This window comes from Ylistrum balloti, unplaced genomic scaffold (genome assembly GCF_031769215.1).
Source record: "Ylistrum balloti isolate Yb309-2 unplaced genomic scaffold, AGI_CSIRO_Ybal_v1 Utg369716, whole genome shotgun sequence".
NCBI lineage: Eukaryota > Metazoa > Mollusca > Bivalvia > Pectinida > Pectinidae > Ylistrum > Ylistrum balloti.
In genome coordinates, this window is record NW_026781939.1 from 588627 (window position 1) to 614424 (window position 25798).

General features: G+C 35.2%; 1 protein-coding gene across 1 annotated transcript in view; it reads left to right on the plus strand.

Annotated features, from left to right (window-relative positions):
- Positions 1 to 25798, plus strand: part of LOC132565352 (orexin receptor type 2-like) — a 40523-nt gene that overhangs the window by 2167 nt on the left and 12558 nt on the right. The window contains exons 2-5 of the mRNA XM_060229997.1: positions 11654 to 12026; positions 17660 to 17692; positions 19617 to 19734; positions 20494 to 20612. Of these exons, the coding sequence (XP_060085980.1) occupies positions 11654 to 12026; positions 17660 to 17692; positions 19617 to 19734; positions 20494 to 20612 (643 nt within the window). The remainder of the gene's footprint in view (positions 1 to 11653; positions 12027 to 17659; positions 17693 to 19616; positions 19735 to 20493; positions 20613 to 25798) is intronic.

The following is a 25798-nucleotide window of genomic DNA, read 5'->3' on the forward strand; positions in this document are numbered from 1 at the left end:
ACAGTCATACAGTGAAAAAAATCTATACACGAGGACATATCATAGACAGCACAGTGCCACAGCTCCCAATCATTTGACTTGTACCTGCAAATTACCAGAAATAAGTACCAAGCCCTGAACACTGATATATTACTTTCTAAGGCTATTACATCTTTTAGAATTTTGCTTACATATTGAATGGAAAGCTCCCCCGAACATCCCATTTTAAGGCATCTTTGAGAATAAAGCCTAAGGGGGAGGGTGGTATTTAAATTAATGTACATTGAAACTATGTTACTTAAATCACGAAAGATATATTGGATTAAAGCTGAACTAAGTGATTGGTGAAACTTTCCTTCACAAACATGTAGTTTAATAGTCCGATTGATTTAAGACACACAAAGCGATCAACATTAAGCCAGATTGATAAACTCAGGATTGATGGTACAATCAAGTCTTCCTAACAAACGCCACAATACTGGACGGTTTGACGAAACACAATCATTTGTCACATGATCACTTAAGCAGATCACACCGCGCTCCAATGGGAGGCTCATTCAACTCAAGAAAACCGTTGGAAATGCCAAAGCGGTTTTCTGTTTGAACCGAGGACAGTAAGTAACGGTAACTCTTGGTGGTGAACGGACAAGTTTGCGGCATTTGAAGGCGTCAATAAGTATTGGTTGTTTGTAAATAGCAACTAAGTCACAGGAACACAAATGGAGACTGGTACGTGCGTTCATGTCTATATAATATTATCTAAAGTAAAAAACCTTAATGGTGACGTAAATCCGGAAAATTATTACCTTCGTGCAATTAGTTACGGCGACGCCGGAAGTTACTTTTCAATTCTCATTTTCGAAGCTTTAGCCAAAAGAAAAGAAGCAAAGTTAATTATTGATAATTATCTTTTTTTATTAACACCGCGGTTCCGTGCGGAATGTCGGCAAATATCACGCCAGTCATTATTATTGTAACATTTTTAGCTGAAAGAAATCAAGCATGGTTCGGGTTCCTCGTCACTCAGTATTAATTAAACTAAAAGTCAACCATTACAGAACAAATCATGGTTAAGATGTTTTCTGCATGGGCAGGTTAATCGCAGTTACATGATTGAATTAGTCGAGATGGATTTATTTTTGATTACATGACTGACTTTGAAGGACAGATTTATCATTATAATGTGATTAAATTACTGTCCGATATAATACAATTCCATTGGTGATAGTTACACTAGAGGCATAAACGGTGATATTCCAAAAAATATCAACCTCAATGTCATAATCGTCAGTTGTTATTCTATGGCAATAAAATTAATTGAAGAACAAGGACACTAAAGCATTAGCTGATCAAATAGTCACTCCTGGACAAGTTACTATTTGTTATAATTATTACACTGTACTAAAGCATGAGCTCATTAAATAGTCACCCCTGGACAAGTTACTATTTGTTATAATTATTACACTGTACTAAAGCATGAGCTGATCAAATAGTCACTCCTGGACAAGTTACTATTTGTTATAATTATTACACTGTACTAAAGCATGAGCTGATCAAATAGTCACTCCTGGACAAGTTACTATTTGTTATAATTATTACACTGTACTAAAGCATGAGCTGATCAATTTGTTATAATTATTACACTGTACTAAAGCACTCCTGGACAAGTTACTATTTGTTATAATTATTACGTTGTATGCGTTATTGTATTTGTGCTTAGCGACAGCATCCATATAGTGATTGTACAAAAGACAAAGAAATGAATAGAATTTTTAATCAATTTGGAGTTAAATTCGGTAGTGTCAAATAATTAAGTTGTATCATACAGCTGTTTCGTCCTTAGGACTCGACAATGATGCTTAGGGTCCATGTTTTGAAGTCTAGTGGGCTGAGAGAAATTTTAAGAGATGAAAACGTCAAAATCTACCTTAGTCCCTTGATTCAATAAATTTCTCATTTTCATTTATTTGGTAATATTTAAAGAATGTCAAGTACATGTGTTTATTCGGTACCGTACCGATATTCAAATGAATTAAACTGTGACATGTAGATTACATGACCAGTAATGTCATATTATACATATGTACAAATCGCTCTTACTTATATCACTTCTCTTCATATCATAGTGTATGTGTGTCAAGAGGCGACTAATGTGGAGGTCTGTTACAGGAATGGGATTTACCTTTGTATACTCTGTTGCCATCATTACAAACGTTAGTTTCTTTGTGTTCACTCTGCTTTGTTTAAGACATTCTTCCATGGGGCCATATTTGGTAATGCCCTCGTTTTGGCCTTAGCGTTTTCTTCAAAATCGATCAAAATGGAAAACCGACATCTATACAAATATTTCTACCGGTCTCTGTTTGATTCAGACTTGGAAACTTCGCGTCAGACAGCACTTTATGACGGGGTGGGATGTTTGTATGATATGAATGTGATGGCGATTGGAAATAGTCTCGAGAGTAGACTTATCATCTGTACACTCCGTCCCATTTGTCTGTAATATGGACGTAAAACCACATAAAAACAAGCAAATCGTTACACGAAAAAGGATTAAGGCCCTCTCTTTAATGTTAACATGGACCACTAGAGAACGTACTTTCTCATCGCATTTACCCACAGTCTCCGTTAGCCATATCTGTTTCATCTTAAAAATAGTATCTCTTTTGTAACCGTGATTGATTGATGGTTCCTAATTTAAAAGTTGTTCAATTCAATTCTGTTCAACATTAACCACGGAAGCAATGTGATAATGGACATCTAAATAAGAAGTTCAAAGCGCTAATGAAATTGTAAGTTTGAACAACACTACATGGCAACTTGGTCCTTTGTTTACGTTTGAACATGTTTTCATGCATACATTGAATTAAAAGCTGTAAATTATTTGTAATAATGGCAGGTAATGGTAATATAATCATAGAATTGATAGAAACCTATTTCAGTACTATTTCCCATTACTTACTAACTTAGTATCCAGGAGAACTTACAGTGAATAGGTAAGTCCAGTTATTTATTTACTTTATTTTCCTATTCAATCAAAGGTACCACCTCTTCTGTCGATAAACTCGTATACTAAAAACAAAGTTTATAACCCAATCGGACTATCGAGACAACCCATTTTCGGGAAAATTGTGCTTGTCACTGAAACGTTGAAGATTCTCACTGAGAGCGACTTGAATCAACAAATGAATCATTTTTCTTTAATTTGGTGTATGATTCCCTATATATCATGCCCTAAAACTGTCACCAGACTTCATCAAGCATCATTAAGTTGTCAGTCGGACACTCATCCGGCAGCGAAATCAGACACTGAATCTCTATAAATTAGCTACAAAAACATCTTTACAAGACTTTTACGTAATTTAAATACGATGTGAAGAATGATAATTACTTGATTTAACCGTTGTGTATTTTTATTCCTTATATTATCTAGTCAAACGTAACAGTTCAGATTTAAAACTCGTTATATAATGTGTCTTAAAATGTCTGCATTTTATATATTTTCATTTCCATTTGCAAATCACATGTGGTTCATATTTCGAATGTTGATTATAGGGGGTTGGAGGGTAGGGGTCGAACGTACAACGCCCCCAAAAAGTTTTATTCCAACGCCCTCTCAGTTTTCGATTCATTGTAAATAGCCATGTCCTTGAGGTCAGGTTTCAGTCCAGTCGATTTCTTCTAAAGTGGATTTTTATCATGTGTGTTTTCCCGTTTAATAAATAGGGGTCATTTCCGTAAATCAAACTGAGAACTCACCCCCGCATGACCCGACACATCAGGATATTGGGCGAATACCTCGTTTATTGATACTTGGTATTCAGAGACCGGTAATCAATCTTGTTATACGTGACAGATTGGGAGATCCTACGTATGTGTCGGGATGTATTTAAGATTTGTTTTGATCAAGAAACAAAATGTCATGCTGTTATATCATATATTGCTATTTTTCTTAATCCTGTAACATTACTTGCATAAGCGGAAGTGATGGATGGCAATTTAATTCCAACTCCCGTACGAAGGTAAACAAAAAATAAAATTGAATGTCTACATTTTATATATCAAAGGTTAATATAGTTTATTTTCCAACATGCGCATTTCCGTCTTACCGCCATTCCAAAACACATCTAAACTTTCTGCATCTAAGTTCACCTGCACATCCGCTATTTCTCTGCCAATTTCCGTGTCTTACATTATTACCATACACAACATCCACACCATCGTCACGGGATTGTCAAACAGACACACAACAACAAAACCAATACCAACGATTTACTGTATACATAATATCTTAAAGGAGTCTTCATATCATGATATTTTATAAAACGAGTATTAGGAAATTTTATTTTTACGAATCTTGGCAAAGAAAAGCTTCAACATGAGACGATGCATGACGTAACGTAGTTGTCCGTATTGTGATATTACAATCGAGGTCTGACTGACATAGCCAATGAAAAATGCTCCAAGGCATATTACACTAGTGATATATATGTAAAGACATCACACGACGAAATCTTTAGATAACAGGCAGAATATGTGAAAGTCATACATAGATACAGCTGGGGGTCTGAAGTTTTAAAACCTAGAAGGCGAGGTTAGAAAATATTAATCAACTGAAACATACAGATTGGATATGTATTAAACCCCAAAAACTCAATTATTTCCATCGTTTACCACTAACCTCCACAATATCGCTGCCACTCTCCAAGAAATATCACGCTTTCCATTCATTTGCATATTTTCCTCGAAATACTTACTTATGTATTCGATATATCACACACCGAATACAATGTTTGATACTTCGCATAACTTTTCATCATTTCGAACAACGCCGCCAAAACTTTAATGGGAATGCACGAGAGATAAATACTTCTATCACTCAGAAAAAGTGACTCAGGTTGATAATGGAAAGGATCCTCTGACTAAAGAATATCACGGTAATACACAGGAGATGGAGAATGGTTACAAAATAACGAGAAATAATCCAGATCACATACTTGGCTGGAAAAGTTTGATAAGTTTAATTTTAATTGCGCTGATATGAAAAACAAGAGACCCATGGGTCCTGTATCGCTCGTCCGGTTCGGTTCTGTTATCACTGCTTATCTAAACAGAAGAGGAAGCATTTTAAATATTTTCGCCAGGTGAGTCAGATGTTTGATTTCTACAAAATAAGATCCATCACTCCACTGGTACTTCTGACTAAAATAGGTATAAAGTAACCTTTCTTACAACAGAAGACAGAATTCCCAGATATTCCTGTACTACACCTACTTGTAAAGTCCAACCTAAAATAGGTATAAAGTAACCTTTCTTACAACAGAAGACAGAATTCCCAGATATTCCTGTACTACACCTACTTGTCCGAGACCATCTGTCTGCAAGGGGTCTAACCCTTAATTACAAAATTGAGTCTGTCGTATGGACAAATTTCTGTCATTTCCAAAGAAGGAGGAATTAAAAGAATTTGCTATATTTCCACTGTATGGCCCCACCCTTCTTCCTCAGGGGGCCGAATCTTAATAAAACTGAGATCCCTTACACCAGTAGGCGTTAGAACAAAATGTGAAATAATTCTGGCATTTCTACAAAACAAAGATTTTAAAAAAGGCACAATTTTCCATATTGGACCATGCCCCTTCTGTCCCAGGGGTCCGAAGTCACGGTTTATACAAAATTGATTTTCCTTCACCTAATGATGTTTCAGACCAGATTACTGCCATTCCTTCAGGAGAAGAATTTGAAAGAACATGCTGTTTCCCCTATTAGGTTCCTATTGACGACGTTGGAACAGAACTTACCTACCGAAGAAGGATTTTAAAGGATTCGTCCTATTTTTCCTATTTCGCCCCGCCCCTCCCGTCCTAAGGGGCTGATACCCATGATTTATACGGAACATCCATTCACTCAAACATGTGTCAGACCAAATTGGTACAGAATATTGTGTTTCCAACAGAGCAAGAAGGAATTTAAAGAATTTGCTCTATTTCCCTTTTTGAGCCCCGCCCCTCTGGCTTCAGAGGATGGAGACCCACGATTGATAGAAATATTGATTTTCCTTCCTCAAAGGATCTTTTAGTTAAAATTATGACAGAATCCTAGCTTTCCTACAGAAAATTTTTTTTTTTTATTTTGCTCTATTTACCCTATTGGCCTAGTCACTCCCGCCGCAATGGGCCGAGACCCGCCATTTATACAAAATTTGTTTCCCTCCCATTAAAGATGCTGCTAGCCAAATTTGGTCAAAATCTAAACTAATTCGTTCATAGCTAATAGCTATTTTTCAGAAAAAAAATGTTGACAGACGACGGACGCCACGCAACGGCATAAGGTCACGAATCCTTCCAATTTTAATCCATTACCTAGCCAAATACAATATTTAAAAGAAGATAGACATTTGCAAAATAGCTAGTTTTTATCATGTTTTCAACTATAACAAATTTAAAACTGAAATTTCGAAATGATGTTTTAAGATATATTTGACATTTTATAACAGTGGAGTTCCGTTCTCTTAGCCTCTTTATACCAATCTCTCCCAGGATGTATTGCGATTCCCCTTTAACAACAATAATGTATTGTGACTGCTAAGGAACGACATCATTGATATTAACTTTCGGAACATCTTGATCTATTAAGTATCTCCAGAAGCAGTCCGAACGATATTTAATAATGGAACAAAATGGCCGTGACATTTGCTTCACGATCTTAAAATAGAATCAAATAATGAGGAAATTTAACAAGGTTTTTTTTAACCTGATCGAAATCACAAGGTCTAATTCCACGCCAATAGAATGGACGCTGAACCAGCTGCTCACAAAGTTCTCCATTCATCATTTTCAATAAGGTTTTTAACTTTAATGATGTGTTGTGGGTGTTCCCAGTATAAACAGTTCACTAGGTTTATACTCTCTGATATGACAGTACCCCAATGACTCGTTAATTGACGATTTTATATAGTATACTGCGGGAAGCAGGGACGAAAGATAATCATATATATTATACATACTTACACGAAGGAATAAAATAAAGCACAAAACTCTGACATAGAGATAACCTGTAGCAACGTACCAGCAATACTTCCAACACATGCGCTTAAGATTTGACATTGAATTTTAATATCGATGTTCATTTTTCAGGGCTGGGTAGTAAACAATTCCATACACTTATCATTGAAAAAAAAATAACATCATGGTAAGAGTTTTTCCTCCATCATAAAAGGCGCCCAAATGGAGGTATTTTAATCTCATGTAGACAATACTCGCAAAAAGATGATCAACTTTGCTCTTTTAGGTGTTTCAATAATGAGGACAAGATGGTGGTCGATAGTACACGTACTGACGCCCAGTTTTTCTGGATTTTACTCCGAACAATTTTCCTGTAATATCCGTTTGATATAAATATTTTACTACATAAGTTGCAAACTGATCGTGTATGATAAGCCGTTGTTTGTCTCAGCAATCCCCACTGATGAGTTTGAGCTACGTGATGTAGAATGTCGACTGAAAACTATCAGAACCTATACACTTAGCTTTGTTACCTCACCGCCTGAAGTGTATGTAGGATACCAACATATTTCGATGTACACAACGAAGTATCTATTTCAACTAAACAATATCTGTCGGAATAGTAGCGATATTCTTGTTACTAGTGTCACTTGAAACGACACTTGTCGGGTTTAGCTCATGTGTTGATGTATTTGTCTGTCTGAAGTAGAACTTCAGCATCACTTCTAGTTAGAGAAAGGTCGTACGTTTTACACAATATAACAAATTGGTGCGAACGAAAGGAATAATTCGATATCAATACCCACTTCTTTCAGATTGACATTGCACTGAAATTACACTAGGTTAATTTATCTCCCTTTTCTAGCTCTCTAACGTATACATGTGTTGCCCAATGAACACCTGTGTTTTGTCTCTACATTAACAAAAGTCGTTTATGAAGACATTTACACATACATCTTAGTTTTTATCTCTGTGACATTGACATAAACCGTTGTATACAGTGGTTTGTGTCATGTTGGCCGACATTGTGATTAGCATCTCTCCAAGTTCAAGGTCAATGTGACGATTAATGGACTCAGTCGATCGACTAATTTTTTTAATCACATTTTTATTTACCTTCGATATAAACTTCACCTTGTAGAACCGTATTCAAATATACGCCTTTATATACAGTATATATGTATATTATTTCACGTTTGAAATGTAATTACTACAGGTGGTGACATTGAACACAATGGAAGGAACACTTGGTGTAAGGGAAATCTTGCGATAAATACATTAATGCAGTTTCCTAGTGTAAAATCTATCCATAAGATAATGATAGAGTAAAACCTATCCTTTGTCATATTTGTTTTTATCACATAACCCGTTTGGTTTCCAAGGAATTCGCCCATGTGATACTTTGGTGTCTACGTCACTGGCATAGTATACCCTGGAGTGTTTTTCATTGGCTGCGACAGTCAGAAATCGATTGTGATTTCATAATATTGACAATTACGTTATTTCATGAATTGAAAATGACACAACAAAATGGCTGCCTTAGTTTGATTTTGTTTTCATCATTCTAATTTTTAAAAAAAATGTGAACATTTAACTGTTCTGAAATGAAAACTCATTTCAAATCACACACATTCATTTTTCACGTGATTGCCTAGTTATTCAGTGACTTTTTCCAACCACTTTAGATTTTCCTCAGTCGGCGCTTAGGCTTCAATATACCAGCCCATAGCATCATTTACGAGTTATTAATGGACGAAACAGCTGTGTGAAGTCAAATTAAGATAATGAAATGACGTCATACACGTGTAGTAAGGTTGTTTTCTGTTTCTAAATTCACAACTGTATGCAATAACCCTTTCCTTAGGATTAAAACGCTGCTCTATCACAGACCTCAGGGTAAAATAATCAGATAACTGGCCTGCAGTAAAATTACTCAGCAGTTTTTGATCAGTACACCGTAAACTCATGCTCAATTGAGCTCGTTCCAACTCGGACACCCATTCCATGATGCAACATGCTCGAAATGCACTATGTATTCCTGCCATTTACTTGACTACCATAAAATATGCCAAACTGTTTTTCTTTCCTAGGGGATATCCTAGAACTTTTTGGGAAATACGCTGTAGGGCAGAAACCAAATCCTGAACTAGGTAAATGGCGGCTACCATAAAATTGTGACACAGACGCTTGATAAATACTCTCCCTGGACAAGTCCGGAACTGGGTTAGACCTCTGGGACGGGATAGCGGGTAACCTCCTTCGTGTACCACACAAGTGGCTAACTTGAGTCCTTAATGGTGCATGGTTATCTTACATGTCTGTCTGACTATATGGACGATATAAGAATAGTACTAGGAACAAAGCAACACACCGCTGTCGGGACGGACTTGTGTAGGACTAGAAGATAAACAGAGCTGTCATCCCGCTGTCGGGACGGATTAGTGTTAGCGAGGAAACAGAGGTGTTATCCCGCTGACGGGACAGAATAGAATTTTAAGTAGAAAAGAGCATCTCGCTGACGAGACGGAGGGAGGCTAACATCAGCTGAAAACTGTCTGCTGCCGACTAGAAGTACAAAGAGCGAACAGCCGATCATTACTGGCTTCATAGACCCAAAATAATTTCTAACCAGGTCATACTAACAAAATCCTACAAAGCGAACGATTGGTTCCACCCGGAATAGGCAACCAATCAAAAGTCGGTTAACATAAATAAACCGCTTCCGCAAACATGGCGACGAAATAGGCAAACAAACAGGGTACAGGGTTCTCTGTAACAAAATACCCGAGTTTCTACAATATACGAACGAATAATCGATCGTCGATCACGTGATAAAAGGGAAAGAAATTAGTTCCATTTGATAAGAAAATCTTAAATTAAAAAAAATCGACTCGTTTCATAAAACATATAACAAATGGAAATATGATTAAGATCCAATGTTTATTTGTAATTGTGGATAAGATAACATTTTCCCACTGAAACATGTGGTGATTTAATAATTATTTGGTTTTGGCGGGGTTTAACGTCAATGTATCAGCATAGTCATATAAAGACGGATGCTAAAGGGCACCTATCAACCTTTCAACGGAAAGACACGGTGCGGATGCAAATATCATTCTGGAGAGAAAGGAACACATACACACATGTAAGCGTATATAGGTTTTATTCGTCACGTGATATTAATGCTTGTTTAAGCAATATAAAAAAGTCATTATTGTCATAAAATTTACAGTAAACTGTATCTAGCGTAAAGATTGTTCGTGTCCAAGTATACAAGATTCTATTTCTCCTCTGATTTGTTTAACGTTGTCATCTAGTCCCAAGAACACCGATGAGAATTTTTCGAAAAATCCTTTGTCATAAATTAATTAGTTATATCATTAGATGTATACATTAATATATAGGCGATGCCTGAATAACTTTATGATAAATTTTGAGATGTCCCTGATATGTAGCACAGCACGAGAGCAAATCTGTGATCAGATCCAAGGCCGTGTTCGGCGTGGTTCCATAGGTAAACCTTGATCTAGATAGGGATGATCTGGAACACAATTATAATCAATGTCCGCTTTAGTTCGAAATCATTTACATGTCGATGACGTGAAACACTTTAAACATAAAACCGTGTTGATAAATCATGTTAAGTTGATGGCGGACTTACTGGTTTTTGTCATGTCAGATACATGTTATTTCAGTGAAATTATTGTAGTTTTTTTTTTATTTCTGACAACAATTACCATTCATTTGTATATTCACACTTAGTCACGCGTGATGACGTCGACATTGACATTTGCTCGTGATTTTCGTTGACGAACCACCAACTGGTATTGACAAACTGATGATTGCTGACTTGTACTTAATTTCCAATCTCTTGGGAATCAACATGTGTGACTTGGTCTCTGGGTTCACTGTTTCTATCATTAGCGATTGACCTATATAGCAGTCAACACTCAACTTCATTTATAAACAACACCAGGAAATGTGAAAAAACCGCAAAATTTGAAATACACATACGTAAGTCCAGTTTCAATTATTAAAGAATTGAAATACATGCACTTAAGTCCAGCTTCAACTGTTAAAAAACATGAAAAAAAAATCACAAAAATTGAAATACATGCACTTTAGTTTATATTGTAAAAAAAGATAACAAAAAAAAAAAACTCGCAAAAATTGAAAGACATACACTTTAGTCCAGATTTAATTGTATAAAAAATCCCGCAAAAATTGATATACTTACACGTAAGTCCAGCTTCTTCAATTAGTTATTTACTATGTATACTATACTTATTATACTGTATAGAAATCATTGAAATAATTCTCAAAGCTTACAACGTTCCAAACCGAATTCTGTGCATATAGATGTGACAGGCATGCCTATACAGAATAAACTTAAATTATATATGAGATGTTAAAATGCTTCAGTTTTGAATTACGCACATTTCATGGGTTCCAAGCACGCGTTTACCTTAAATTGGAAGTTGGTAGAGCGAACAAAATTTGGAAGGTTGACAATTATAACGAAACCGACTTCGGAAATGGCTAATTCAAAACGCAGCTATGGAACAAACAAGACTGTCTCATTTAACAAATGCCTTTATGAACATTCATTCAACATATACAGCTATATGTGTGACGAAGTACGAATTTTAATGTTATTTTTTCTTTCCCAGACTACTTCCGTCGCCGTGTCAGTCCTTACACTCAGCGCTATATCTGTGGAGAGGTACTTCGCCATTTGTCAACCTCTGAAGGTGCGACTTACCACTCGGACCATTGTCAAGGTCATTGTTGTAATATGGATAGCAGGAATGGCGGCGTCTATACCGGAAGTACTTTACAATAGACTGTGGGAAATGTTTCCGGGTCAAGTGACCAAGTATCTTGTGCACTGTAGCAAGGATTGGCCTGTAGTTTATGACAACAATTATCAGCTTTTTATTCTGGTCGCTCTTTACTCTATCCCTATATGTCTTATGGCCTTCACGTATTCCGTGATTTCCCGCCAGTTATGGAGAAATGATATTCCTGGAACAGCCGAAACAAGTAAGCAGCATTTATATTCTTCCGCCCACTTCTCCTTTTCTGTTAATGGCAACCCCTGAAACCCAACTATCCAATTTCTTCACATTCTGTGGATGTTGTTTTCATCCCGACGGACTGAAATTATCAGAAATATCGTTAGGAGCTTGAAAGGTTAATTAGGTCTCGATTGACGTCGAGACATGGAAAAACAAATTATGTTTTAGTTAACGTCTGGCTAACCTTTGTATCTAGGTATTCTTTAAACATGTAGCTCTTTCATTATCATCTAAAGAGCCAAACTTTTCTAATCGAAGTGTGCTTTTTTCTGTTGTTTATCGGGTATCTTAAAGCACTTTATCATCAGACTTCTACCGCAGGAATGCATTTTATCTTATTTTAGATTAAAATGGCCCAAAGGGCCCGCATGTTCAGTGAACTGGCCATATGTCGATAGATGAGTCATTGACATGCAAATTCTTATTTTGTTACCTTTATGGAACATTGTTCATTGCTCTTTTCTTATCAAATTTGTATTGGTATACTGATAATTTCAGGAGAAAAATTATGAATGAACATTTTCAAAACTACGCTATCGCCAAAAAATGAAATCTTGGTGTGGTATAAGTTTCCCCACGATTTTGACTTAAGCAGTAAGGATATAAACGTTACTCGCGTTGCGTTGGGAACTTTTGGAACTTCCTGTCGAGGGGATACAGTCTAGTCTGAGTCTAGAATATATATATATCTCTCTCATACATCATAAATGTTGTTCTGAAATGCCGGATCTCCTGTAAAAGCCAGTGGCTATGATCGGAAACTGTGTAGATTATGGATATTATGCTGTTTACAACGTGAAATGTTAAAACTATTGAGAGAACGACTGAAATAGTCAATACATTCACTTAAGGTAGATGTCTTTACCGATTACATGATTGATTGACGCGGCGAAAATATTGATTGTTTTAAAAGATGACACAAATCTTTCTTATACCACATTTAATTATCATACGCATTCTCAAAAATCGATTTTCGTTCCCACAAAAGCTTAATATTATCTGATAAGGAAAAAAGTTAACAAATCAGCTGCAGAATGTTACGTATTTTGGAATTAAGTTGCATCCGGTAAATGCAAATACATAGAAAGAAATTTCCGGTGAATTCTAAATATAAACATATTTACGTGTTCAATCGGTGTTTGACAATTAGGAAACCGGGAAATATCAGCGAAGCGTGACTTGAGATTAAAAAGAAAATATTTTCTTGCCAATATTACATGTATTACATGTTTTCATGCAATGTGTTTCAAAAACATCGTTTCAATTCATTGTTTTTTCTACCTACACGTTCCCCATTTGTTTTCTATCTTTTAAATTATACATACACACTTCCATAAACGTATCAACCAACACATAAAGGGGGGAAGAAAAAGGAAATAAAAAAAAAGTAAAAAAAAAGAAGAGAAAACGAAATTGAACAGTTTTTTTCAGAACAACTAGACTTTACCTGTAAGCGTTGGGTGCTGTTATTTGACATATTCTACTACTTTGTATTAGATCTGGAACACACACAAATATGAAACTAATTATCCAAGGGACGTTACATCAGCACATGACGATACCTATGTTACATATCAATATCTTGGGTTTGAGTGAAATTAAAACGAAAAGATATACATATCTTCAAGTCATTATTGTCATATATCCCACGACCCGCCTATTACGGTTTATATTCGTCCAAAAATTTCATTTCAAGAGAAATTAACATAATGGCATTGACTTTTTTCATGAAACATATTAAGCAGAATTACATTGAATGACGTGTAACAGGAGATTAAAACCAATATTTCATTAAAAGTTTTTCAGTTTTAGCTAGGACCGGCGATGACGATGTTGTCTGATTTATCTGCTACAAACAACAAAACAATAGATACAAGAAACCATTTAGCGTCGCAGAGATATCAACAGCGAACGTTAGCTCATGCGTGGTATTGTTGGACAAACAAAGGAACGGAAACAATTCCAAACAGAATATAATAATAGATGTGATAAATACGGAAGCCGACTAGTGTCACATGAAATAGTTTTTATACTCGTAATGCAACTTAATTACATAACTTCCTGACTTCCGTATGATACAAATCATATTAGAGACAAGAGTTTGTACAATAAAGTGCTAAGATAAAATACAATTGATACAACGTAATAGGTATTTACATAAATACAGTCAAATCTCGTTATCTCGAAGTAGGCGAAACCATTGGAAAACTTCGATTTATATGGTTATGCGATTCGTAAGTAAGTAATATTTAGTGTAAACTATGACTCTTACAAGATTCCAAACGCTTTTCATGTAAACTGACCCTTTTGATAAAACCAAAATGAGTTGTGTCACGTAAATACCATACTAGGAGAAAGTATTGAAACTGGAATCGGTGAAAGAATTATAAACAAATTCGACCACACATTTGTTGGAAGGTTTCCCTACCAACAAATGAAATACGAGCCTCATAGTTTTCAAGAAAGTCAAAATTTACACAGAATTACACCATCAGGGATAGTTTCTATAACCTCTACAATACATTTTTCTTTTACAAAAAGGCCAGAAACGTACCTGGATTAGACTGCATGGCTCTATTTGAATATATCTGTTGATTTACTACAGTGTTTTATAATATTATTTTTCAAAACAACATGGTCTTTGTTAGAATCTCAACCTCTGGTGTAATCTACATAGTTATACGTTTAAGATGTAGTTACATAACATAGAGATACAATACAGATCCCTGGTAAACTGCCTTTAGCACTTCAAGCCAGTCCCCGCATTTGAAGCCAACAAGTAGATTGAGACCAAGCTAGAACGAATTGTTCTGTATTGTTGAAGCCGGTCATGTCTACTATGATACCGTGTAAACCAGAAATATAGATCCTGAAGTCTGTCAGTGCAGTTTTAGAGAAAAACAAAACAAGGGTCTTATTGAACACAAATTTTAATTAAGCAATGGTTTATCTTATCTACCACGTTCTGTTCGACAAATTACCCTAAAACTGGAGAGATTGATTTAACAGGATATCATTAGGAAGCAGACTCCTCTTGTCCTGTTCAACAGAGCCAACGTAGACAGTGGACATGTTTCATCAGTAATTGGTTCATATTACTGAAACTCGTTTTCGTTAATCAATACATGACAATAGGTTTGTAATATCATATATTCGTAAGCATCAAATGTAAAAAAAAAAAAAAAAAAAAATTAAAAAAATTAATATTCCAGGAAGTGACATTTGTATAACAGAATCTTCAAAGTCGCTATTGAATTCGAAAACTATGTTTTATATTAGAATTGTTTTAGTGTATTTTGATAGATAAAACGTTTGTTTTGGAAATCCATATGTGATATATGATTCATTTTGTAGATGACAAGTTTTGTTAAGTAAGAGGATGAATACTATAAAAGAAGAATTACTAGAATTACATATTAAGTTTACAGAGCATGATTGTTTCACATGTAATCGAATGTTTGGTTATTGACTATGGATTTTTAGTTCTGTTGTAAATGTCTTGTAGATTTGATATCTAAGTTACATATCAAACGATACAAATTGTCCTTATTTGAAGGACATACGAGCATTTACTCCCCTTCCATTTATTGTGTATCCATCGAAAATCTCGCAAGGAAAGTGGTTTGACCTGTTAACAGAATCTTAATTTAAACTCCAATTTAATGACACTAAGTCAAATAATGAGACAAATGAAATATTTACAAGGAAATATAGAAAGATAAAAAAAAAAGAGGAGAATAAGACAGGTGTCCGGAAGTTATGCGCCTTCTGCTTCATAGACGACAATCGCCTATAATTATTGACCGATTCAAGTTAGTGATATTACGTTCTCAAATTACAACATTGTTAACAACAATTAAACTAACAAGCTCAATAAAAGCATATAACACCTTTTATTCTAGATCGGACAAGAAACTGATTTATCTAATAACTGTTTATGTTTCGTCCAAACAGATATAGTATTGAATTATTACGCACCAAAAGTCCATGTATCTTGCTGCGCATACATGGTCATACTGTCATACAGGTTTTGTATCCGTTTGTCGAGTAGCCAAGCGGTCGCCGCCTGAGGTCATTGATGTCCACTTATTCTAAATGAAACCTTGTATAATTACAGACAGTCTACAGGTCATGTCTAATTAGCGTATAAGTTACGGGATGTGATTTTCTAAAATTGACTACAATTCATCCTGAAGGATGTCTCGGCAGAAATTCAGATGGACATACAATGTTTCCAAGACGAAATACGATCATTGATTTTTTTCGCCAATCTGTGATCTATTTTATAAAGAGTGTACTTCTTGCTTCAGTACAATTAATTATACAGTTGCATATTAGATCCAAATATCAATTTCAACGACAACGTTGATTTTGTCAATCATAATTCTCAGCATTCAAAATCTGTGTGCATTACACTATGTCATCAAGTATCAAATAGCGAACGTAGATGAGAGCCGAAGGCATGTAAGATTAATAAGTCTCCTGGCTATAAATCGATCGGTGATCAAAATAAAACGTTTATGATATGAATGGTTTGAAACAATGATTCCAAGAAGAAATTTGTTTACAGAGATAAAAGTAATTTAAATTTGCAGTAACCAAGGAATTGCTGACACAAATCAATATGGTATTACATTCATTAGTGGAATCCATTTTGGGATCAAATTTAAGGATTTTTAAAAAAGAAATGAGAACGATAGAATAAACATAGATGCCCTGGCGTATCGTGCAATGAAAGTTGCGGAAAAGACAGAAATTATGTTCATATCATAAGTTTTATCATAACAGCAAATTACGCAATCAGGCTCTTGGCGAGTAAGTCTATTAAATGTTACAAGGCCTTTGATATTATTTGTTTTACATCTAAGGATATTGAACGCTGGACAGAATCTCCTGCTATAATACCGAACATGCAATGTTCAAATTGATCTGTCTTTCATTGGGGTTTACTCCATCACTGAACTCAAATAATATTAAAGTAACGACCCGATTTCGTGTAAAGATTATACCAAAGACACACAAAAATGATTAGCAGCATTTAGACAAATTTGGGTAAGATACGGTAGAGCCAAACAATGAAGCAAACTGCTTGTCTTCATCCTTCTAGGACTCTTCAGTGAAGCTAAGGGCCTTAGTTTTGATGCCTAGGAGGTAACGGAGGCAAATCCAAAATGATCGAAAAGAGATGGGAAGGTGCACTAGCTCCATAAATCAGTAAATTTCGTAATGTTCATATATGTGAAAATGTTACATGAACGTCAAGTACATGTGTTTATTCGGAATCAAACCACGGGGACTGAGAGTCCACCAGTATTTAGTACAACCTGTTATCAGGAGGCCGTATCATGTAAAGGTATCCAACTCATTAAAGAACTCACACTCATAGATTACATCTTTTGGCAATCATGATCAAATTGAGCTGTATTCAGATTAAAATGAAATGTATTAAAGATAGATTTGCTGTTATGACGAATCAGGATGATAGTTATAAAATAACAAAAATAAAAAAATGTCATAAAATCCCAAAAATAGGACGGTCTTAAAAATAACTATGTCTATAAGCCACGAGATTCTTGGAAAACGAATATTGAAAATAAGACAACCTAGAAAATAGACCTATTACGTCGATAAGCCATGAGATCCCTGGACAGAAAACTATCTGGAAAACTAGACGGTGTGAAATGTAAGCCGATCTGGACAATAGGCCATGAAGCCATTATAAAAAAGATAAATTACATAGGCCTATTTACAAGACTTTATTAAGGTTATTTGTTTTTAAGCTATTGTTATGCACACCTGATCAACTTATTTATGTACAACGCCTATATCAAATGTGCAATCATTTTTCAACGTATTCACTGTTCGAGAACATATAAACAGAATCTTGATCCAAACTTGAAATTTACTGAAATTAGAGCAACATATGAACAAAAGAAAGCTCTTGACGGAGAATACTGAAAAGACCTTTGTTAGGTATGATATAGTATTCTTACTGATATATGCTGTACTGAACAATATCACCGATATCCATTGTTACAAACTATGACTACTATCAGCATTTTTTTTATTTGTACTTCACTATACATATATGAACCTACAAGCCAAATGCATGCCATTGTCCAGCAGCCTACAGTGAGGTTTGACTGTCGTAGTAACATACAATCAGTTACCACAATCACTGGTATATATCTGTCTTCATAGTGTTCCTGTAATTGTTTTATACAATTGTGATGAGATATACTGTATGACATATTATTACCCGAATATCCTCGTATTCAAGCGGTGAAACAAACCATGTACTCCAGTTTATTTATGGAACTATTTTGTTGTGTTCTCAGTTGAAAAAGAATCACTTTCTGCTTTTCTTTGAGAAAATGAGAAATTATTTCCTCAGTGTTAAAAGTGTTTTGATTGGCTGTCTTTATCAAAGATGTAAGCAATGCTGCAACGATGACTGTAAAGATGTTTATGAAACGATCTGAAAACCAGTCTACATATAAAATGTTCGAAAATAAAATAGGCGATACAACAAATCTTTTCAGATATATTAAGAACTGAATTTCTCGCACACTGTAATTTTCAAATGGATACAAAGACTCAGACACCACCGAATCGCCAATATCCTTTCACCAGAGCTCAGATATGCAGTCATCTTATTAAATTTGAAGGCGATTTACGTCTGTACGACTTAACACTATATCAATGGTCTAGACACCCCTGTCATGGATTGTTCGATGTATGAGGACAGCTCTTATCACATTTGGTAAACATAAAGAGTGACAGGAAACCTACTCCTCGGATACGTTTTATGCGTATTCATATGACCAGTATCAGTAAAACGGCTGAAAAAAATACAAATATAATCCCAAATTTTTGTTGAAAAATCAGTGAACGCTTTAAATTGTGCATTAGTCTATATATCTGTCGACTTGATTTAAGAAAATAAATATCATCTTAAAACTGTAGAAATTTCTGATTTTGTTTTATGTTCTGTTATGTGCAGAATATCATGATATATTGGACAACCAGAATTTCGAGTACGAACCATCGTTTGTATTAGTAGTATCCGATAGAGTGTTAAAATAAAGAAGGTATGAGATAAATATACATCAGACAAAACTGTTTCAAGGGAAAAATTCCTGACCAATCAGACTGATATGCTTATTCGAAGATACCAAATGACCGACACCTAACTTCAAAGCTGGTACAACATATTGTTTTACATCAAATTATTATCAAACAAGTTGTCTTCTCGTCTTAACCACAAGGAGTCGCACATGGAACCTCCTGGACTATCGAGAATGTGTTGAGTAATGCAGTTTGAATACGATTTTCTATGATCGTCATATCCTTAACCAAACGTCATTGGTTTACGTCTGTGGTATTGCTAAGCACGTCTTTCACTTTCAGTTTTCATCGAAGTTTTTCCATTAGATGTATGCATCATAATATAAATTAAATATTGATAGAAAAACATGTTGATAAAAATCCTAACAGAAATGACAGTTCCGGGTTTCTATATGCGCAGATCACGTGTGTTCCCGTTCCGGTTCAGCAATGTCCGGTCCAGAGAGCCAGCTTCACTCACGTCGTCGAGCTGCTAAGATGTTAATGACAATAGTGGTGATTTTTGCCGTGTGCTATCTACCTGTCCACATCCTTAACCTTATAAGGTAATGTATTACTGCGTAGTATATTGGCACGCGTGATGAAAAAACCCACCTGTTTTGAAATAGCATTTTGCAAAGGGACAGCTGTCTTTTGCTCGCAATTATATCGTGAAATTACTATACATGGTTGCTTGCAAATGTAGCTTATTCTTAATAATACATGTTGTCAAGCGTATTCTGCAAATATTGGATGCAGTTAATATTAAAATATAATTTACTGAAAGTTGAACTGTTTGTGGAGTAATGCACAAGTGCCCTTTAGTTATGTTTCGTATGTCTTAAAATTGTAAGATATAAAATAAAGACACATTCGGTATTCTTTTGTATCATGTTATGTATAATTTGTATAAGGAAATACAACGTATCACATGCATAATGTATCCTGAAGCGTTTTTCATCGGCTGCGCAAGTTAGAAATTGATTGTGATGTCATAATACGGACAATGACGTCACGTCATTAATTGAAAATAGCGCAAGGCAATGGACTCCCTTGTTCGATGTTTTCCACAACTTTTTATATCGAAAACATGTCAAATTTATCTTTTTTCTGAATTTTGTGACAAGTTATCTTAAATTTGTTTTTATTTCATATGAAATTCTGCTAAACTTATTTTGAATTTTTTTTTCTCGACAAGACTCGCAAAAATGAAAACTTAGTAACATAACGTTTCATGAGATGTACAGTTGCCAAATTGATATATTTCGATAAATTGTGTGATATATGTGTAGCATTGGTAAGCATTATATTCTGGTTTGTTGTAGGTTCACGGATTCATTCCAGGACGTAGATGACACCATCATCATCAACATCGCTCTCCTCTCTCACATCCTCTGTTATGTCAACAGTGCGATAAACCCAGTCATCTACAACTTCATGTCTGGTAAGTTAAGTATCTACAACGTTATGTCTGGTAAGTTAAGTATCTACAACTTTATGTCTGGTAAGTTAAGTATCTATAACTTTATGTCTGGTAAGTTAAGTATCTATAACTTCATGTCTGGTAAGTTAAGTATCTATAACTTTATGTCTGGTAAGTTAAGTATCTACAACTTCATGTCTGGTAAGTTAAGTATCTACAACTTTATGTCTGGTAATGTCTGGTAAGTTAAGAATCTACAACTTTATGTCTGGTAAGTTAAGTATCTACAACATCATGTCTGGTAAGTTAAGTATCTACAACTTCATGTCTGGTAAGTTAAGTATCTACAACATCATGTCTGGTAAGTTAAGTATCTACAACTTCATGTCTGGTAAGTTAAGTATCTACAACTTCATGTCTGGTAAGTTAAGTATCTACAACTTCATGTCTGGTAAGTTAAGAATCTACAACTTTATGTCTGGTAAGTTAAGAATCTACAACTTTATGTCTGGTAAGTTAAGAATCTACAACTTTATGTCTGGTAAGTTAAGAATCTACAACTTTATGTCTGGTAAGTTAAGTATCTACAACTTTATGTCTGGTAAGTTAAAAGTGACTATATCGGAGATTCTAACATAAAGAAGCTGGAGTATTTTTAATTGTCAAATTTGTCACATATACATTATAGGAAGTTGATTTTTTGTCTAAAAGAAGCCTCTTTTTTTCTTGTTTTCGTCGACAAAGAATGCGTTTATGCATCAACTCAATGCCCGCTTAAAATGAAAAGAAGTTCTCTGTGGTTACAATGTTTCAGCCAGGGGTCAGTGATGATTACTGGAATTGTTAGAATACTGTAATCCAGGCACGATCATACCATGACTTGAAGACTAGGAAATCTCCGATTTCAGTTGTTAACGAGAGTAATCAATACAACAATAAATACCTACTCTCTTCTCGTGAAAACAAAGTAAAACCTGCTGGATGTCTTTGCACGCAAAACCACATCTCGCTCATTCTGGCGTTTGCTTCCCACATAAATCAAATCAGAAGCTGTTTGCTTTTAAACCCTCGGGTGTTAACTTATGCTGTTATCACAGAATCAAGCATTTGCTGGACCCGGAGTATAGAGGAAACCAATTTCTTCCTGCACCAGCTTGCATACTAACCAGACATCCATCTGCTACCATTTCCTGTTACAAGATAATGTATAGACAGACAGGGTTGAAAATATTTCAATCACTTGACACCTGCATGCTGCTAGCAACGCGACATAACCGATGCCTATAGCGCAACTACAAAATAATATTTTAAACTCTAAAAAATGAATAAATAGATATATAAATAGATAAATAAGAAAATAATGAATGACATCAATAAGAGAAATAAATCTTTGGAAGACATGGTAAGATGAAAGTCGTATGTCAGATATAAAAAAATCTCATGATTTGATATATTCTTTCCGGAGGAAATTGGAATATGTTCACCGCAATCCCAAATATAGTTTCTCGCCAAACCAGACCTACTTTTATTCATGAATAACTAGCCAAAATCCATTATAGGCCTAACAGCATTTAATGTTTTTTCTCCTAGTGGCAGTGTGTCCTATCCCGTGATTTGTTAACAGTATTGTATGATGTTTACTCCTGGTGTCAGTTTGTCCTATCCCGTGATTTGTTAACAGTATTGTATGATGTTTACTGCTGGTGTCAGTTTGTCCTATCCCGTGATTTGTTAACAGTATTATATGATGTTTACTGCTGGTGTCAGTTTGTCCTATCCCGTGATTTGTTAACAGTATTGTATGATGTTTACTCCTGGTGTCAGTTTGTCCTATCCCGTGATTTGTTAACAGTATTGTATGTTTACTGCTGGTGTCAGTATGTCCTATCCCGTGATTATTAACAGTATTGTATGATGTTTACTGCTGGTGTCAGTTTGTCCTATCCCGTGATTTGTTAACAGTATTGTATGATGTTTACTGCTGGTGTCAGTTTGTCCTATCCCGTGATTTGTTAACAGTATTGTATGATGTTTACTGCTGGTGTCAGTATGTCCTATCCCGTGATTTGTTAACAGTATTGTATGATGTTTACTGCTGGTGTCAGTATGTCCTATCCCGTGATTTGTTAACAGTATTGTATGATGTTTACTGCTGGTGTCAGTTTGTCCTATCCCTTGATTTGTTAACAGTATTGTATGATGTTTACTGCTGGTGTCAGTTTGTCCTATCCCTTGATTTGTTAACAGTATTGTATGATGTTTACTGCTGGTGTCAGTATGTCCTGATTTGTTGATTTGTTAACAGTATTGTATGATGTTTACTGCTGGTGCCAGTTTGTCCTATCCCTTGATTTGTTAACAGTATTGTATGATGTTTACTGCTGGTGTCAGTTTGTCCTATCCCTTGATTTGTTAACAGTATTGTATGATGTTTACTGCTGGTGTCAGTTTGTCCTATCCCTTGATTTGTTAACAGTATTGTATGATGTTTACTGCTGGTGCCAGTTTGTCCTATCCCGTGATTTGTTAACAGTATTGTATGATGTTTACTCCTGGTGTCAGTTTGTCCTATCCCTTGATTTGTTAACAGTATTGTATGATGTTTACTGCTGGTGTCAGTTTGTCCTATCCCGTGATTTGTTAACAGTATTGTATGATGTTTACTGCTGGTGTCAGTTTGTCCTATCCCTTGATTTGTTAACAGTATTGTATGATGTTTACTGCTGGTGTCAGTTTGTCCTATCCCGTGATTTGTTAACAGTATTGTATGATGTTTACTCCTGGTGTCAGTATGTCCTATCCCTTGATTTGTTAACAGTATTGTATGATGTTTACTCCTGGTGTCAGTATGTCCTATCCCTTGATTTGTTAACAGTATTATATGATGTTTACTCCTGGTGTCAGTATGTCCTATCCCGTGATTATTAACAGTATTGTATGATGTTTACTCCTGGTGTCAGTTTGTCCTATCCCTTTATTTGTTAACAGTATTGTATGATGTTTTCTCCTGGTGTCAGTTTGTCCTATCCCGTGATTTGTTAACAGTATTATATGATGTTTACTCCTGGTGTCAGTATGTCCTATCCCGTGATTATTAACAGTATTGTATGATGTTTACTGCTGGTGGCAGTTTGTCATATCCCGTGATTTGTTAACAGTATTGTATGATGTTTACTGCTATTGTCAGTTTGTCCTATCCCGTGATTTGTTAACAGTATTGTATGATGTTTTCTCCTGGTGTCAGTATGTCCTATCCCGTGATTATTAACAGTATTGTATGATGTTTACTCCTGGTGTCAGTATGTCCTATCCCGTGATTATTAACAGTATTGTATGATGTTTACTCCTGGTGTCAGTGTGTCCTATCCCTTTATTTGTCAACAGTATTGTATGATGTTTACTCCTGGTGTCAGTATGTCCTATCCCGTGATTATTAACAGTATTGTATGATGTTTACTCCTGGTGGCAGTTTGTCATATCCCGTGATTTGTTTACAGTATTGTATGATGTTTACTGCTATTGTCAGTTTGTCCTATCCCGTGATTTGTTAACAGTATTGTATGATGTTTACTCCTGGTGTCAGTTTGTCCTATCCCGTGATTTGTTAAAAGTATTGTATGATGTTTACTGCTGGTGTCAGTTTGTCCTATCCCGTGATTATTAACAGTATTTTATATTTTGTCTCCTGGTTGGTTATGCAGGTCATGCATATGTTCGTTTTCACACCACCTTGAATATTCCTTTAGGCTTTATGAACTAATGTCCGATCTGTCTAGACATTGATACAGATTTATTTATCACATATTTCCTCATCACAGCATAACTATCCCATTACATTTGGACGGACATTTAAGTCACACTAAAATACCATCACTTAGTAATTAATTTCTGGATTGCTTGAACATCAACATATATCAAGTCTCAATATCTGAACATATCTCCCAGTTTATCATTAAACGTAAGATTTATTACTCACAATACCAGATATTCTACTGAACTTACATTTACAAATACACATACGTTAACTTGACATCACAAGTATCAGATTTTCTGATTACAAATTAGATGCTGATCACTCACGTGATTACGGATTATGTTTTAAAATACTTTTTTCGATGGTAGTAGTTTGCATATACAGAAATGAAAAATGTAAGACCACCTTTTGGAAATGGCAAGCAAAACATGCAACGTCTCTAGACCCGAATTTATAAGTATGGGATTTCCATTGCCTCCCAATGTAGAATATATTTTATCTTGGTATGTTCTTGTTGACGCTTCGTTGGTCCCCGGTTGCAATAATTCAATATCTTTAACATATAGGCAACTAAAACATACTGAACCTGTGAAATGAATCCTGAAAAATGTGGTAAGGCGTGTTTTCATTCATGTGTTGGACAGCTCGAAATTTCACAATGGTTATTGAGCTGTTTTTTTAATTCGTTAGCCATAAGATCTTAAAACAGGACAGGACATCCTCGACAAGGTCCCCTTTTATGGTATATTCTTTCTATAGCTTGATCTAATTGTGAAATTAGTATTGCCTCGTAGAGAATCTTTTCAAAAGATTTACATGGTCAAATCAACTTACCAATCAAAGCAGCTTAATACATGTCACCAGCAAATAGACAGGTAACTGAGATAATGGTAAGATACTTAATACAAATCACCGGCTTTGTGAGGTTAGTCGTCCAATTTCTAATCTCTTCCCGTAACCGATAAAGTAACTTTTTATTTAAGTAACCTTTAATTGAAAATAGTGTTAAAGGAATCGGAAAGCTCCTGTTAATGCAATCTATGGATAAAATTTTATATCGAACTTTTGTCCAGTTGCCCAGTGTATGAAGGAACAGCATGATAATCGACCTGCCTGAAACAAATTGGAATTGTCTTGGTGATTTATCAAATGTCCCTTTTAAGATCGTCTCCATTATCTTATTCATTATTGGTGCTAAGCTATCTGGACTATACTCCAAAGGTTCACCTCGATCTCCTTTCCGTAAGATGGCGCTAATCGTATCATTTTCATAATCGCTCGTAATGGCTCGTCAATACAAACACGAATAAAAACCCCAGCAGGTGGCATATCATGGTGGTTTACAATAGGAAGCTACGATGGTATTTTCTAAGTCCAACTGACATCAAATGAGTCAGTCATAACTTCAAGATTAGCAAGAAAGTAAATAAAAAAAATATCAAACAAACAAACA